This window comes from Erpetoichthys calabaricus, chromosome 9 (assembly GCF_900747795.2).
Source record: "Erpetoichthys calabaricus chromosome 9, fErpCal1.3, whole genome shotgun sequence".
Taxonomy (NCBI): Eukaryota; Metazoa; Chordata; class Cladistia; order Polypteriformes; family Polypteridae; genus Erpetoichthys; species Erpetoichthys calabaricus.
Window position 1 is genome coordinate 134,924,552 of NC_041402.2, and position 14,508 is coordinate 134,939,059.

The 14,508-nt window shown below is 37.9% G+C and overlaps 1 protein-coding gene across 1 annotated transcript in view; it reads left to right on the forward strand.

Moving 5' to 3' along the window:
• LOC114658130 (aryl hydrocarbon receptor-like) overlaps positions 1 to 14,508 on the forward strand; it is a 104,000-nt gene that overhangs the window by 68,032 nt on the left and 21,460 nt on the right. Inside the window, exons 8-9 of the mRNA XM_028810188.2 lie at positions 1,523 to 1,725; positions 11,191 to 11,297. Coding sequence (XP_028666021.1) covers positions 1,523 to 1,725; positions 11,191 to 11,297 — 310 coding nt within the window. The remainder of the gene's footprint in view (positions 1 to 1,522; positions 1,726 to 11,190; positions 11,298 to 14,508) is intronic.

The following is a 14,508-nucleotide window of genomic DNA, read 5'->3' on the forward strand; positions in this document are numbered from 1 at the left end:
AAGGTACAAGAAGGAAATGAAGGTAGATGTTTCAATTTAAAGGATTTATGTAATGTCAGTTAGTTATACTCACTAATCATGCTGCTGCAGAGTGGCGACATGTTGATTTACATATGCACATAAGAATTTCACTATCATCTGTTCATGTGTCAATAATGACCCTAGGAATCTAGGGCTACATCCACACTACCATGTTTTCATTTAAAAATTGAGTTTTTAAAGAAAAACAATCTCCATCAACACTGGAGGCTTTGCATTGTTTAAAATAGGACTCCTGTCCATATTGAGTTGCCCACAACATACATATGACATACACCTTCTCCAACACTGGGCCTGTGTGCATTGGTGACAAACTACCTGTACAGGCATTCCTCTGATATGTGTTCACAGCATAAAAAAAGAAAGAAATTCTTTAAGGAGCCAGAACAAATTGCCCCCCCTTGTATCACAGTAATGCGCTGATTATAGGGAAACTATTAGTCTTCAGAACAGACAATGGTTAATGAAACACTTAAAAAACGTGTTTAGCTCTATGTTCATTCGTGAGTGGAATGAGTGTAAGTAGTCCACAGCAATCAGAGTGCATCTTGTCCCAAACAACATTTGTAAGTCTAACTCAAAAGAATCAATGAATAAATAATGCATGTGTTGGTGTATCTTTGCTTTACTGCATTGTGCTTTTGTGTCTCTCTCTGTTCTGTAACATTGTGACCTCAGCTGCTTTCTACACCCACCCAATTCAATAAGTGCTTGTTATTAATTTTGTAGCAGAATGCAATTCTCCTTACTGAACAGATTACATATAAGCAATACACATTGATAAAATGCTGTCAGTTAACTTACTTTCACTCTAATTTTCATGGGGCTCTGGCCATGGGATTTATTGCAAAACTGAAACAACTGTTAAATAATTTGCCTTTTAAGCATTATGTAATATTCAGACTTTACAAAACGAAATTTAGATGCATACAGGTGAGCAGCACAACAGCGCCATTTAAAGCAACTGTTCAGTGCCCACTGTGCTGGAAAAAAATCTTTCTTCCGTGAAGGGTGACTGGTCCATGAATGAGACATTGTAATGAGCAGATTCCAGTCAGGGAAGGGCCATGAAATAAGCACAAACCAATCAGAGCATGATTAGAGTAGTGTTTTCGCTCATCCACAATGCAACACTGAAACTGTATTTATGAAGGTATCTTAAAAAAATCTTCATTTTTTCCAGGTGAAAAAGTAGACAAATGTATTCATTTTTAATTGAAAACTTAGTAGTGTGGATGGGGCATGTAATTTGTCTTCTAGCTCTTTTACATTTCTGTAACAACTGGAACAGAACATCATTTCCCACTGGGCTTGAAGGAAACATTATGCTTTGATGTTATACATTTTCCATTATTCCAGTTCAAAAATTTTTTTTTGTCTTAGAACCTTTTTTTAATAGTTCTGCATTTGTCATAGTGATGAATTTTGTCTGAACACACTGACAGCTGCTACCAATAGTATTTACCTTTCTTATATTTTTTAGTCAGTGCTCATCCGGGGAAAGCTGAAATTTCTTCAAGGACAAACAGACATAATGACTGATATTCATGATGTGTCGTCTGAATTAGCTCTCTTTGCCATCATAGTGCCAGTTCAGCAACCCGCCATTGTGGAACTTCACATCAGGAATACTCTCTTCCGAACTAAACACAAGTTGGACTTCACTCCCATAAATATTGATAGCAAGTGAGTAATGCAAAAATCATCCTTTAATGCAATTCTGCAACAGTACTCTGATTAAGAAAGGGAATGGATATATTTATAATTGGGAAAAAGAAATACTTCATTCTGTTCCAAAAATTTTTATAGTAGGAAGAGAGAGACTGTATAAATGGTAAATGTTTTGTTTTACGCTTTCTGCTCTCCTGTTCATTTTATGATATCTTATTATTATTAAGTTTAAATTAAGTTGAGCACTGCTTTTGATGGGCTAACTGTAAACTCTTCTTCATCCTATGATATACAGCCTTATATTTAAGGATAAATACTATACTGAATACTGTTGAATACTATACTGAATTTGAAACTTATTCTCAAGACTCCTCCCTTCACTCTTTGTATGCTTCTGAGCTGGGACCTCATGTAATCAGCCTTGAAATGCCACCTCATGTTGAGACATGAAGCCACGTTATTACAGCTTGAAAGTCACAAGCAGCCTTGATTTGATGTACTAATAGGGTTTAATTTAGAGAAAATGGAAACCCTTTCCTTAAGTATCTATTCAACCATTCATCTCCTTTCATCTTCTGAGCCTGCTTTTTCCAGTTTTCCAGGGTGTGTACATGTGCACAGGGAAACAATGTGAAATATATCATTATATATAGGTCATAAGAAAAAAAGTGTGGCATTTCTGATGCTTTTTCATTTATTTCTATACCACCTGAATTAACCTGTCCAGTTTTTGGAGGTTAAATCAACAAAATATTTTATGGCATAACATAGTGTCTCAGTGATTAGTACTGCTTCTTGATGAATTTAGCGTCACAAGTTTGAATACCTCGGCTGATCACTATGTTCAGTTGGCATGTTCTATCCAGATTTTCATTTCTAAAACTTTTTATGGATTCAAGCATGAAAATATGTTCACGGCAAAAAAACGGAAAATGTGTACACAAAAAAAAAAAGAAGAAAATGTATGCACATTGCACATTTCTACACAATTTACCCCTAATTAATCATAATCACTTTGTAAATATAAATGCGTGCATGTGCCTCGAATAACGCCATCAAATATTTGCAATCACAATGCTGCAGAACTTCATTGGCCGGTAAAGCAGCTCTCCCCTGATGCATTGAGATCCCAGCACTTGCACTCAAGAGATTTCTGACTGTGCTCCACAATTGAGAGCGCAAGATCGTGTGCGGCATTAGAGTGTCTCTCCTTTGCGTTTTGGAGGTCTGTAAGGTGTCTGAGCAGGTAACCGCTATTATGATAACATGATTGTTGTTACAGTGAATAATACAGGCCCTTTTAAAGACTGAGGGTTCAGCCAGTTACCTTACCAACAAGCCAGCTGCCACATGCAGCACCACCACAACTGTCAAAGATACTTGCCTCAAAATGAATGAATCACAGGATGACATGGGCCATTGAGACATGACATTTGTCAGCCACATCTTAGCTTCACAGATGACTTGAGCATTAATGGAATGTCACTGCTGACAGTTAATTAAAGGAGCTTCATTTTCGCTAGGTGCCCTTATTGCAACATGAGTGCAGTAAACTGCTCTGATTATGTTAGAAGAATCCAGACACTGCTGCAAATTGACTTTTTATGTAGGGAAAAACATGGTATCTTTTATATATGTACATCCAAACCACATGATGTAGTGCCTCACCAGTCAGTTAGTGGCTTCTAGCACAGCAGACATGATGGAGTGAAGCGAGACTGAGATAACAATGTTGGCCAGTTCCCTGATAAGTGACAACAGGTAGAATATATAAACTGAAGAAAAAATGAAAATGTTCTTAAGTACAAACACACAGCATTGGCCCTCTTGAAAGGGAAATATAATACAGTGTGTGAAATATACTCATCCCTTTTAAGATGTAATTTGTTTGTCACATCAACTCACATTATAATAGCACTAGCAAAATACCCGCGCTTCGCAGCGGAGAAGTAGTGTGTTAAAGAGGTTATGTAAACATATATATATACATATACATATATATACATATCTACATATACACATATCTACATATACATATATATACATATATATATACATATACACATCCACATATATATACATATATATATATACACATATCAACATATATATACACATACATATACACATACATACACACACACATATACATATATACATATACACATACATACATACACATACATATATATATACACACGTACATACATACATACACACATATATATATATATATATATATATATATATATATATATATATATACACATACAGACACATATATATACACATATACATATTTCCATATCTACATATATATATACATACATATATACATACATACATTCACATATATATATATATATATATATATATATATATATATATATACATATCTACATATATATATATATATATATATATATATATATATATATATATATATATATATATATATATATATATATATATATATAGGCGAATCCCCTCGCTTCGCAGCGGCGAAGTACTGCTTTTAAATTTTTATTAAGAAGAAAAGAAAACCTTTTTAAATTGAGGGAAAATATACCAATAACAATTTGTTAAGGATCTGTTTTTTTGTGAAGCTGCCTTTACACAGCCTGTCCGCTGTTTTATAAACGAACGCCATATAAGGCCGTCCTTTCTCCTTGCTTAGCGGTTCTGTATTGTTTTATTGTTCATTTATTACGATTGTTATAGTTATTGTGTAACTATTTGAGACTCACTTTTCTGTTCAGGTACCCATTTCCTTTATGTAATCTGCGGATTCTCCGCTATTTTTTGTTCGTTTATTAAGATTATAGTTATTTATTGATTCTCTTCTTTAGCTGACTGCCTGCTCATATAAGGCGCTCTGCTGTTTTTTTGTGAAGCAGCCTTTACACAGCTTCTCCGCTGTTTTTTAAACGAACACCATATAAGGTCATCCTTTTTCCTTGCTTGCCAAGGAAGCAGCCTTTTTATTTAATCCACGGGTTCTCTGCTGTTTTATTGTTCGTTTATTACGATTGTTTTAGTTCTCTTTGTATACCACGTTGTCAGTTCAGCACTCCAGTTGTAATATGACCAAGCCGTGCAAGCTTACTGTTGAGAATGCAACGTATAGTTGTACAGGAGAAAAGCAATCTTGCCTCAAATCAATGGCAACCTTTTGTAGGTCTATGAACTTAATTTAAACTTTAGGTTTACACGGTGCTTTGTTTCCGAAGTACCTGCACTCATGAAAATGTCTGTATGCGTCAGTCGCTTCATATTCTTTTCCTACATTATCAATTGTGTAATGTGTTTTTTGAACAGGTTTGATTCATCGAAGTGATCACTCGTGCTGCGTTCAGTCAGTTCACGTGAGCCGCTCTCTTGTGTGATGTTGTGATGTCAACGGCTTTATTTAATGTTAGCTAAGACCCGGCACTTAAAAGTTTCTCGCTACAGCAATTTTAACTCCGTTACAAAGTGATCCAAAGTCTCGTTTATACCTTGTGTCTTCTCATTAACTTGTATGTCGCGAATATGGTATTGCAAACGGCAGCGGGAGCGTTTCTATAAACTTAATTTAAACTTACGGTTTACACCGTGCTTTGTTTCCGCAGTAGCTGCACTTATGAATATGCTTGTATGCGTCACTCGCTCGCTTCTTATTGTTGCGCTGCCTTCTCAATTGTGTTTTCTTCAGCGCTCTTTGGGGCTCTTCCTTGTTTTCTACGTACTGCATTCACAGTCAGTTCACGTGATTACATGGGAGGCGTGATGACGCGATACGCAACTCCGCCTCCCACGGCCATTGAGCTGCAGTCTATTACAGTATATGGACAAAAAAGAGTTTCCAGTTATGACCATTACGCGTAGAATTTCGAAATGAAACCTGCCTAACTTTTGTAAATAAGCTGTAAGGCTGCCAAATTTCAGCCTTCCACCTACACGGGAAGTTAGAGAATTAGTGATGAGTGAGTGAGTGAGTGAGTGAGTGAGTGAGTGAGTGAGTGAGTGAGTGAGTGAGTGAGTGAGTGAGTGAGTGAGTGAGTGAGTCAGTGAGGGCTTTGCCTTTTATTAGTATAGATCTAAGTGATATGAATTATTATACATGTGAGTCATCATTTAGCGGGTTTGCCTGAATTTCCCTATTCTATTAAGGGTGTCATCTTTTCCCAGTTTCTCACAAATGTTCCATACCCATGGGTCAGAGTTGCAATAAATATATGCATGTTCCCACATCAAGTTTTCTTTTATAAATCCAGATATCTGTGTGAGAAATTACATACACATATTTTGAGCCTCTTTTTGTGTTGTGAGACTTGCCCGGACACCACCTGTTGGAAACCACATCTTTATAAAATGCACACGTTTATTAAGCACAAATACACAGTCCCACACAGCACACAGTGCTCCCAGCACCAAATCACCCCAATTCCGAGCTTCTTTCAATGTCCATGGGCCGCCTTTCCTCTCTTCATGGGAGCTTTGTCCTGCTCCCACTCCCGACTCTAGCTCCCCGATTGTAGGGAGGCGACTCCTTTTATTCTCACCTGGACGTGCTCCAGGTGCCTGATGACATTCTTCTGGCAGCACTTCCTGGTGTGGCGGAAGTGCTGCCCTTGCACCCAGAAACACTCCGGGCGTCCCTGGAAGGCTCCTCACTCATCTTCCCGGGTGTGCCGGAAGTGAATACCTCCCGGGGCTCTCTGAGGCTCGGGGCGCCCCCTGGTGGTGGCCTCAGGCCCCAGTGGGCTTCGGCCTCCTTGCTTCTCTCCCATGGTCCTCTCCCGATCCAGGGCGGTTGCCCCCTCGTGGCCCGGAGGACGAATATGCCACCTCCGGGTCCTTCTAGGCGTCCCGGCTGGATCTGTCCCCCAGCCTCCTGTGACAGTGTGTATGCAAGCTTTATAAATGAAGCTGCAGGTCTGCATGTAGTTTTTCTCCTACATCCCAAAGATGTGCAAGTTGACTGAACATTATAAACTGGCAGAGAGTGGGTGTTGATGTGGGTCTGTGTGTAAGTAGGCCCTGTAGATGACTGGTATTCCATCTACAGTTGGATTCTTCCTTGAACTTGAATCATGTTGAAATATGTTCCAACCCCTATCCTTATTTGAGATATTATGTCTTTAATTTAAACTAAGTGAGGCACTCACTTTTTGGGTTTATCAAAAAAGTTTGAAAAAAGTACTCAAAACTTAAATAATTGTCTGACATTGAAGTATAGAAACATGAGGTCTGATATGAATGCAGGTCCATGTCTTACCTTTTCAATTTAGACTGATATGTGGTATCATTTACATATTAAAAACAACTAAGATTTAAACAGCAATACACTATAGTAATATCCTGGTGGCAACTGACTCAAGACCAGTGGTGGATTGTGGTCTTTCAAACAGGTTAAGCACATTTTAGGCCTACATCATAAAATTAGTCAGTTATTACATCATGTTATTTATATGTAAATTCTGTCCTCCTTTCATTTTGTAGAAAATGGTCTGGCAACAGCACATTCTCTTTGAAACAGCACTTCCAGCCAGCCAGTGCACCTTATCATACCATCCATCCATCCATATTCCAACCTGCTGAATCCAAACACAGGGTCACGGGGTTCTGCTGGAGCCAATCCCAGCCAACACAGGGCGCAAGGCAGGAACCAATCCCGGGCAGGGTGCCAACCCACTGCAGTTATCATACCAGAAGAACTGAAAAAAATGGTTATTTTTCCCTGACTTTTGAACCAAATCAATCTTGTGCATTGATCTGCCTTGCTACTTAACTCTGAGTCTCCCCTCATAAGGAAGACTATCAAATGGCTTTGCTAAAATCAGGTGAACAATATCAGCACTGTCTGCCATTATGCACAGCTAGCTAGCTGCCTGGCTAGTTCCTCCACGTCCACGACCTAGAATTAAATAAACAAATAAACTTTACTGAACTCAAACAAGGAGCAAACTCAAGAACGCTATGTTTATGTTTTTATTTACAGTAGGATATGTACAAATGAAAATAGTGGGCTATATCACTAGCAAATAACAGACAAAAATCCGCATAGGACTGAACTTAAAATGCTCCATAACCAAAACACTGTCAGTCAAAATGAGATTCAGCGACTTTGACAGTTCCAGCATCCTGGCCAGGCCACTGCCCCATTTGTTCCCAGAGATGCTGAGGTTTGCTAGAAATGACATTTTGGAGCACTTGTTCAATAAACGTCTAGCTTTACTGTGATGAAAACAAAGCTGCGCTCCAATGTGTTTTAATAGATTCTGCTGCCATGGGAAGTTATGAAAAAAAAACCTGTTAGACAACCTGCAAGAAATTATTGCTGATTCTGAATGAAGTTGAACACGTTGTAGCACCCTCTTTGTAATAGCAACGTAAATACAACAATACATATTTGACCAATTTTTTGTGACATTTTACAGGAGGTGGAGCTTCCCTTGTAGTCTAAGAGCAGTCATCTCTGCTCAAGACATAGTGATCTAAATCTTTTGTTTGTATAGCTTGGTGAGGAAGGTTGAAGTTCTTCATTAACTTTTGTTAATCTTTTGGGTAAAATCAAGGAGAATGCATTTGATGAGCAGTAAAAGAAGAAAACAGAACATTTCTGCATATTATTGCAGGTGTGCTGTTTTATGCATTAGTATACTGAAGCAGTAACATGAGGGCAGAAATATCAATACACTTTAAAAGTTAATAAGGAAGACTGCCTGTATTCTGGGAACTTGGCTGGACTTTCTGGAGGTACATGCAGAGAGAATGGCATTGGCTAAATAACTGGTTATCTCAAACAATGGCTCACACCTTCTGCCTGACACCCTAACTAAGCCATGGAACACCTTCAGCTGAAGGATAATTTATTTCCAGGAAATGAAGCAGGAGGTCTTTTTTATCAGTTGTCATCAGACTTTACAACATACCCTCTGGCTTGACATTTTGAATTAGTATAACAGAACCAATTTTCTCAAGCTTAATTAATCAATTCAGAGCTACAGGAGCCAGGGCATCTCTTGGCAGCATCAGGCACAAGGCAGCAACTAACCTGCACAGCGTGTTACTCATACATATCCAGGATCACACAGGGTTAGTTAACATAACACAAATAAGTCTGGGAATGTCAGAGTAATTTTAGAATACCTAGAGAACAACTCATGCAGGTACAGGAAGACCTGCCAGCTCTATAAAGGCAATGAAAGGGTAGGTCATTTGAACCCAGAGCACTTGTTTCATGAGGCGGCATCTCTAATCACTGTGCCAACATGCCATTTGTGCTTTTGTAATATGGTAAATTTAAAAAGTTTAGGAACTTACTGTTCCAACAGTACTGGGTTCCTGGTCTAAGTGTAGTGGGGTGCTGAAGCTTATCATGACAGTACACAGTACTGGGTTTATAGGGTCATTATTGTCATGCACAAGGTGTGTTAGTTAAGTGTCTTTAACCATAGAATAATTGCTGGTGTCCAAAGTGGTGGTTCATTGAGTTTGGAAAGAATGGGTGGAAGGTACTAACCAACCCAGGACAGGGCATTAGTCCATTATAGGGACCACTGACACACTTATTCATACTGACCTCATTTGAAACCACGACTTAACATGCACATCTTTGGAAATGTGGGAGAAAAAAACAATGCAGACAGGAACTGGGCTGGCCTTATCATTAGCTTTCTTTCATTTACTTTACATTTGGCAAGTCTCCTGTCGATCTGAATATGTAGGATGGAAACACGGGTGAGGAGTACATAAGCTAAGCTGATTTGTTTCCATTCCATGAAATCGAGTTGTTTATTTCAATACATTTTTTCAGTCAGACAAGCAAGTAAGAATTTCACTGTATTCATTACATGTACCAATATTACTATACTGCTTATTTTTAATATCCTATAACCCTGAATGGTTACTTTAATGTTTAGACATGAATTTATTATGTGTACTTTTTGTATGTATCTTGTAAGCGTAAAGACTTTTTAACTTGTATCCTGGCAATAATAATAATAATTAATTTAAGAACAATACTAAAAAATCACACTCTGTTACCATGTTAAAGGACCTGTCACCGAGAGCAGCTACCATTTCACTGTACTGTCTGAGGACAGAATATCACATGTGTTCTGACAGCTAGACCAGAAAGTCTTCATTTCACTAAATTAGTTTTGTACCATCATACTATATCATTGACAGGATTAACTATTTGGCATTAATCACATGTAGTCTAATAGGAGAAACCAAGTCTATAATGTGCATGAGGATAGAATTTTGAAGATGAACAAAATTCTCAGTAGTCAACAGATAGAAATTCAGGAATAATACATGTGGTTGGAGAAGCCTACTCCAAAGACAAGTGGCTTGAAAAATTATCTGGCTGTAGTGCAGGATAAAGAGGCAAATAATGTCTATTCGCTAGGCCTGTGGCCAAAAACATTTATTCAAGGTGCAAAAAAGGGGGGCATGCTGTTGTCTGGGGCCAAGATAATCTGTACTTGTAAAACATGAATCAAGAGATGGAAGGTAGGCATCATTTGGCTCTTTTTGCTCTCCCAGTATTAAGAGAAGCTACAGCAGTGGAACAACTGCCATGACCTACTGTCCATCTCTTAAGGGTTCAATAGAGGAGAAGAATCAGTACGTGTGACTCAAAAATGTAGATTGTGGTTTATACTGTATCTGTGCCTTTGCCCCGCCGGGATGCCTTCACGCTGAAAGGACCAGGGGAGGAAGCATGACCAGAGCATTACCTCCCCTGGAGCACTAGGTGGCAGCCCCCCTAGGTTGCATCGGTGCCTCGGACTCCTGCTGGGCTCCATTAGAGTTGGAGTTGGAAGTTCTGCCGGAAATGCATTAACGAGCACCTGGAGCACTTCCAGGTGCCTTATAAAAGAGGCCAACAGACACTACTCTGGAAGCCAGAATCAGGAGGAAGAAGGATGAAGCTTGCGAGGGAGGAGTGGATTCGGAAGGTCTGTGACTGTGCTTTTGGAACTGTATTGTACTTGTGGGAAATGGAGGAAGGCGTTTCCCACAAAAGAAAGGAAAAATAAAGTGTGTTAGGACTCATGTCTCTGCCTGTCTGTGTCGGGTTGGGGCGGCTCTACGTGCCCTGGGCTTCAGATATCCTATGCAGTTTTTTATTGTCTTTTTGATGGCATTTTCACATTTATGCATTATTTGGTGTATAGAAAGTCTGAGTTAATTTAATTGGAAAGTACTTGCTGATCACAGGGAGTGGTGATGTGTTGCATGTTGATTAGCACATATAAGATAGAACTTCACTGTACTCTATATAAGTGGCAATAATGACCTCATAAGCCTATACGTTTTGCTTTTTTAGTAACTTTTATTTATTTTCCCATCTACAAATGCTCAATTTTCTTTTAACTTTTTTGTAAAACTTAGAATATGAAAAGAAATCATGAAGTCTAGTAAGACAAAATATCTTCCCTTTTACAGTGCGCAAAACATCTGAAAAATCTGAGTTTTGTTTTTCAGGGGGGAAAATGTTCTTGGCTGGACAGAGACCGAACTATCAGCTCATCCTGGACATCTGTTTGTCCATTCCGAGGACATGCTTTATTGTACAGAGAACTACCTAAGAAGTAAGAACTGTTCTTACTGCACTTTGAATGAAGCGTTGAGTGATAATCCTACTTGTAGTCTATATTAGCTGTCATGCCTCAAACCTTTAGCCCTTTGTAAGAGATTAGATAAATATTTAACTGGTTTAAATGTTTTTAATAGAGAATTTATTTCCTTGAAAATATATATTTTTTAATTTATAATGAAAATGGATAGATGAATGCTTTTTTGGTTTATTAACATTTACTTTTAATCTCTCAGGGATCTAGTCATTGTGAGGGTTTTCCACCAATTATTTTGGTTTCCTTTGCATATCCCTAAAATTGGTGAATTAGAATCAATTCCTGTCTGCATATGAGCGTGGGTCTGCGTATGAGTGGCGATAGAAGAGAAAATGGAATAAAAGTACCAAATGTAACATTCTCAAATGAACTTAATCGAGTTTGGTGTCACGAGGCATATTGAAAAAAGCTAACTCACAATTCACACCTGGAAATTTCATAATTCTTTTCACATCATGATTGTACCTGATTGTGTTAAAGTCTTCTTGAGCAGAGGTTACTGCTACTGCTACACAACCCTAAGGATCCGTGTTCAAGTCTCATTTCAGTCACTGTCAGTGTGGTATTTGCTTGTTGGTCCTGTGTCTGTTTTTCTAAATAGATTGCTAAACATGTGTATGTTTGATTAATTGGTGACTATAAATTGGGAACATCTTATAGTGCCGAGGTGTGTGATTGAGTGTGCACTGCATCGGCCTTACATTCTGTCCAAGTAAAGATTCTGCCTTGTTTATAATACCCTTTCTAGGGATGGTTTGAGTGTTACACTAAAAACCTTTGTGAAAAGCATGTCATTTTTGTAAAAGTGGTAAATCTAAATACAACTGCAATTTTAAGTGCTTTAATCTATTCATATATTTTCTTATTCTAATACAGGTTTGTAGGAGTGGAACCTACAGATTAGGTTTAGGCAAAAGGTAGAAAGCAATCCAGGAAAGGGACGCCAGTCCATCATAGGACACACTTGCATATACAGCACACACACTGAAATTTGGCGAATTTAAGGGTGTAAATTAACTTAACATGTAGCACATTGGAATTTTAGAAGAAACCAGAATGCCCATAAAATCCCGAAAACCATTAAAATAAAGCACACAAATAGTTTTGGGGCTGGGATTTGAACTGAGCACTATGAAAATATAATGTAGGTGAACTAACCTTCATGCCATTCTGATGTTGTTCATTAAGATAAAATTATTCTAGTTGGTAGGTGGTAGGCTAATTAGATGGTTATTTGTATTCATTTGAAAGAAATTATGTATGTTTTGTTAATTTGAGTTTATTTAAGTAATGGATAATTAAAATAATATATATAATAATAATTTTCAATGGATCACATACATTGCATACCAAAATGTGCACAATGAAGGGTGTTACTTTTGGTAAATAGTTTAGTAACTAAAATATATGTAGTTTCTGGACCATGAAGACTGAAGTCTTTATGTCCATCGAAAAATTAACTTGCACCTTCCTGGCTGCACATCTCTTGTCCATCTTTTGACTGACCCTGCTCCTAAAAGCTCTTCAAGCAAACGTTCCAGATGTTTCTCCTCTTTCTACCTTTAAAGAAAAGTTTTACAGTTTGTTAAATGTGCAGAATGAATAATAGTACAGCTATGGAAATTGAGATTCCACGCCAACACGGGTACTCAGCTGAGGAGAGCAGCTGGTAAAAGTATAGCATTTATATAAATTTCAAAAAGAGTAAATGATGCTAGTTTAAAAAAAATTGCTAATATATTTTAAAGCAGTTCTCTGTTACTTAAATACCTGAACTTAAACAAAACAATTTAAAAAATATTAAATCCACTTAAATAGGGAGAGACAGAGGGAAAGAAACTTCAGTTATGTATTTTTGATTATCATTTTAACTACATGAATTGTTTTGGAATAATAATAAATAATAAAATAATTCATTTCATTTGTATAGCGCTTTTCTCAGTACTCAAAGCGCTATCCACACAGGGAGGAACTGGGAAGCAAACCCACAATCTTCCACAGTCTCCTTACTGCAAAGCAGCAGCACTACCACTGCGCCACCTGTGAGGACTGTAAACTGTCCCATAATATCAATATTCAACATTACCATTTAGCAGAAATTTCCACTGCAGCAGTTAATATTCACTCTAAGTTTAAATTTACATTTTAACAAAAATGAGACAACATCAAATAAATACCCCTAGTGGGCAGCCCTCCTCCATAAATCAAGACCTGAACCATACTTAGTCCAACTTCTTATATGTGTGTCCTGCTTGATTCTAATAAATCAGATTTCAAATGACTGCTGTCCATCTCCAAGTCCTGCCAGTACTTCAACATCTTTGCCCCAACTCTGTATAGTGCATGTACTTCTGTTTGGTAATCCAATTACTCACTGCTTCACTGGACTGAAGTCTGATATACTAGTATTGGCTATGGAGTGTTAGCTCAAATTATAAATTGGTAAAAGTCTCTTCAGGTTCAACAATAGCAGTAGAAGGAACTGCTTACAGATGAAGTGTATGCAGCCATCCTCATCCACTAAGTCAATGATCCCAACCAGCCTCCACTTTTAAGCAGGCTGTTATTTCCAAAGGTTTTATGTTTGGGTGTCAATCAAGAAATTAAAAAACTGGTCTGGCTAATTGTTTGGTGGAATGACAGCCAGCACTTAGGCATATTACATGGTGATCATTTACCGTATATACTCACGTATAAGTTGGGTGTTGAAACCTGAAAAAATTGATCCTAAAATCAGACCCTGATTTATATGCCTGTTCAAAAATGTGACACTTCATTTTTTTTTTTACATTTTCTTGCTTCCTCCAATTTTGCATCAGTTTCTCAGACGCATCGAATTTTATTGCAGCAGCACAGTCACCAATTTCTTTCGCTACTTCAACATCGTTTAATTTAAAACCAGCTTCATATTTACTTCTGATGGAACGCTCCATTGTAGATAAGGGATGCTCTTACAATAAAGGTGTATGAGGGTGTGAGATACAAAAATCACAAATCAGTGCAAACGTTGCTTCGGAATAGTTCAGGTATTACTGTGTGGTCATGTAGGCACAATAGAGAGAGAGAGAGAGAGGGTTAGGAACATGCACTGATACAGCCCATTGCCGCACCCACATAGAAAAAAAGGCAGTGTGTTCCATGGTTAGTCTCTCAGGTGGGCATTAGCATA